Source organism: Dendrobium catenatum, unplaced genomic scaffold (genome assembly GCF_001605985.2).
Source record: "Dendrobium catenatum unplaced genomic scaffold, ASM160598v2 fragScaff_scaffold_911, whole genome shotgun sequence".
NCBI classification, from domain to species: domain Eukaryota; kingdom Viridiplantae; phylum Streptophyta; class Magnoliopsida; order Asparagales; family Orchidaceae; genus Dendrobium; species Dendrobium catenatum.
Genome location: NW_021319373.1, coordinates 817,163 through 820,095, shown reverse-complemented (window position 1 = coordinate 820,095; position 2,933 = coordinate 817,163). Strand labels below are relative to the sequence as shown.

Sequence of the window (2,933 nt, the reverse complement as noted above, 5' to 3'; positions counted from 1 at the left end):
GTCTTTCCATCTTGAGGATAAGGTTGTTCTTTGGGAGGGGGCATTGATGGATCGATACCTCCTAGACTGGCCATGGTTTACATCATGTGGAACTTCTACCTACATAAAGATCCTGCCTAGGGTGGGACCCAGGGGGATAATTCAAAGGGAAATGGGGGCGGCTATGAAGGGAAAATTCAAATGAATGTGCTGTTTTGGGGATTTGCCTTGTTATTGTATGCTTTATGTAGGTGGTTTATCCTATGGTTCATTTTTTATGGTGGATTTTGCTAAAATTAGTTTTACTTAGGTTGTGAAGATTTTAGCCAATGGCTAAGGATTTGGGAGAACTGGATATTCCTCTAGATCCAACTGTATCTTGTATGTTTCTTCATAATTCTTTCAATAAAAAGTGTTCTCTTCCTAAATTTATTGTGCCGTTCTTTGATTTTGCTGAAATTACATCCACTTCCTATATTCAAACTACAAATCTTAAAACTAATGGACTCAACTAGAGAAAACTTCAGTTCCATATCAGAAAACAAATACACAAATATACATAAGAGATGCTCAGAGAGAGGAGAAGATGGGACAGCCTGGGAGGGTGGCACCCGCATCAACTATGAAGATGTTGCCAGTCACATACTCTGAGGAGTCATGGATCAAATATCGCACAAGCGATGTTAGTGCAGGATCTACCGTTCCAGAGTTTTTCAAAGGTATTGTCCTCTTCGTTACGTTCACGAGCCAGTCTTTTTGTAAGAGTCCTGCAGTTATCTCAGATTTAAACAACCCAGGTGATATAGAATTCACTCGTATACCAAACACCCCCAATTCCAATGCCATCACCTGCAATTAAAGACAGGGAAGACTATTAAATCAGTAAATCACATTATTGAAAATGGCATAACTAGGACTTGAGATATAAAGATGAAGATACTACAGAATTATTACTTGTTTTGAAGAATCAACAACAACTGCTTCTTAGCACCATAATAATAACAATAAAACAGTGAAGAAAAGAACAAAATCTCTCTGCTTTAATATGTATCTTTAACCTCAGAAATATGAAAAATTGATGACAAATCACAGACATCAACAACCTTGTGTTTTTTCATGTAGGCAAAATAAAAACAGTCAAGAATGATCCCAAGGCTCATTTGGTTGCTAATACAATAGAAAATATGCCTTTTAAACGATGATCACATTTTCACTTCTTTTCTATGTGAAAAAAGTAAATCATTATACTAGAAAAGCTAACTTGTGCAGGATAAGACATTATGAGGCCTAACTTCAAGCAACCAAATGAAGCCTTGTGTTAGGATAAGACATAATTTTAGTCATATCCAACATTACCAAACGAAGATCTTCTTAGAAATTTCACAAGGTATACCACGTATGGACACATAGAAAAGCTAACTTGATGATGTTTATATCGCTTTGAATTACCTTGGTAATGGCATTAAGACCAGTTTTCGAAGCAACATAACCCAAGCCTCCAGGTAATTGTCCACGATCAAGTCCAGTAATGGACGACATATTGATCACACATCCCTTAACTTTAGCATCTCGCATAAGTTTGCAGACATATTTAGAAACTAGCCATGAGCCGGTTAAATTAGTGGACAAATTGCTATGCCATTCATCTTCAGTCCAATCTAATGGAGAATTGACACTACCTGAGACAAGGAAAGAATGGTAGTAACACACTTAAAGAAAGTAGCAAGCAATTGTTCTATTCCAAAGTATAGGCGCCAACTAGCTTAGTCAATAAAGATCTTAAAAGTTGTTTTGAACTTTCTAAGATCGAATCCCGCTGATATCAAATTTATATTTTAGCTGTTAACTTCCAAAAAAAAAGAAGTTTTACACATTCATATCATAACAATCCATTAATCATGCCAAAGGATATTAAAAACTAGAAAGGAATCTAGCATGACTTTGATAGCCAATATGCCATATGCAGGCTATCTTGGAGAAAAGTACTGAAAGGCTGAAAGCTAGCGATTAAATTAGAAAATTAGAAACTATAAATTCTTTAAGCACTAAGAAAATTAGAAATTCTTTTCAAGCCCTTAATAACAAGGTACAAAGAAACCAGCAACAATTCCGGAAAGAACAGAGCCAAATCAAACAGCCCAGGTTTAAATGGTAACGATTTTGGTGGAAATAGTACAGCTAAGTCTGGAGGACCAGGACATAATGGGCAGCAAATTTTAATAAAGATAATGAACAATGACCGGTATTTTAAGTATGGCCCTAGAGAAATGGCTAGTTGCCTCCATTGTTAAATTAAAATCCAGTAATTCAAATCATAGAAATAGAATCTTTACAATAGGGTCAGTTGTATAAATCAACCTGATCCTGGATCTTGCATGCATTGACATAAGCCTAATCACTCGGTGTGCTTTTTTTTTAATAATATTTACAACACTACTCTTAAAACTTACTATGAAGACTATAGCTCTATCAAATTGAGCTTTAAATGCAACGCAAAATGCCTTAGATGAATGAAAGATTAATGGCCATTGTGATGAAAGCCCAAAACCCTAATATGGTGCTTCACACACTCACATTATGATGGGTGTTAAAATTTAGAGAAAAAATAAATAAATTATTTTTCATTTGGCAGTTCAAAATGAGGACATAAAAAAATGATAGAATTTCCTCCATGATGAAGTTTTTGTTAAAATGACCCAAAAGAGAGAAATGAATAAGCAAACTTTTTGTAATACCCAAACTACCCTTGCTTTCATTAAAAAAGATTAGAGAGTTACCTATCTGTCATAAAATTATGATATCTACAACAACAACAACAAGCCTTTACCCCACTACGTAGGGTCGGCTACATGAATCCTTTTCTCCATTGTGTCCTATTAAAAGTCAAATTCTCATTTAAATATAATAAAGAAAGATCATTTCTAATATTTTCTAACCAAGTCTTTTTAGGTCTG

The 2,933-nt window shown here is 34.9% G+C and overlaps 1 protein-coding gene across 1 annotated transcript; it reads right to left on the bottom strand.

The window, feature by feature from the left end:
* Positions 1-354: 354 nt before the first annotated feature.
* Positions 355-1,680, bottom strand: LOC110102567 (uncharacterized oxidoreductase Mb1385-like). The gene is made up of 2 exons (XM_020830945.2): positions 1,429-1,680; positions 355-828 (listed from the first exon to the last, which is right to left on the bottom strand). Exons 1-2 carry the CDS (start codon positions 1,552-1,554, stop codon positions 550-552), a joined length of 405 nt encoding a protein of 134 aa, XP_020686604.1. The 5' UTR covers positions 1,555-1,680; the 3' UTR covers positions 355-549.
* Positions 1,681-2,933: the final 1,253 nt, after the last annotated feature.

Bases quoted from the DNA above. Each gene is read 5' to 3' on its own strand.
- LOC110102567 (XM_020830945.2), bottom strand. From the start codon at position 1,554: ATGCGAGATGCTAAAGTTAAGGGATGTGTGATCAATATGTCGTCCATT. The intron at 829-1,428 runs GTAATTCAAAGC...CTTTAATTGCAG, and splicing joins GTCTTAATGCCATTACCAAG to GTGATGGCATTGGAATTGGG.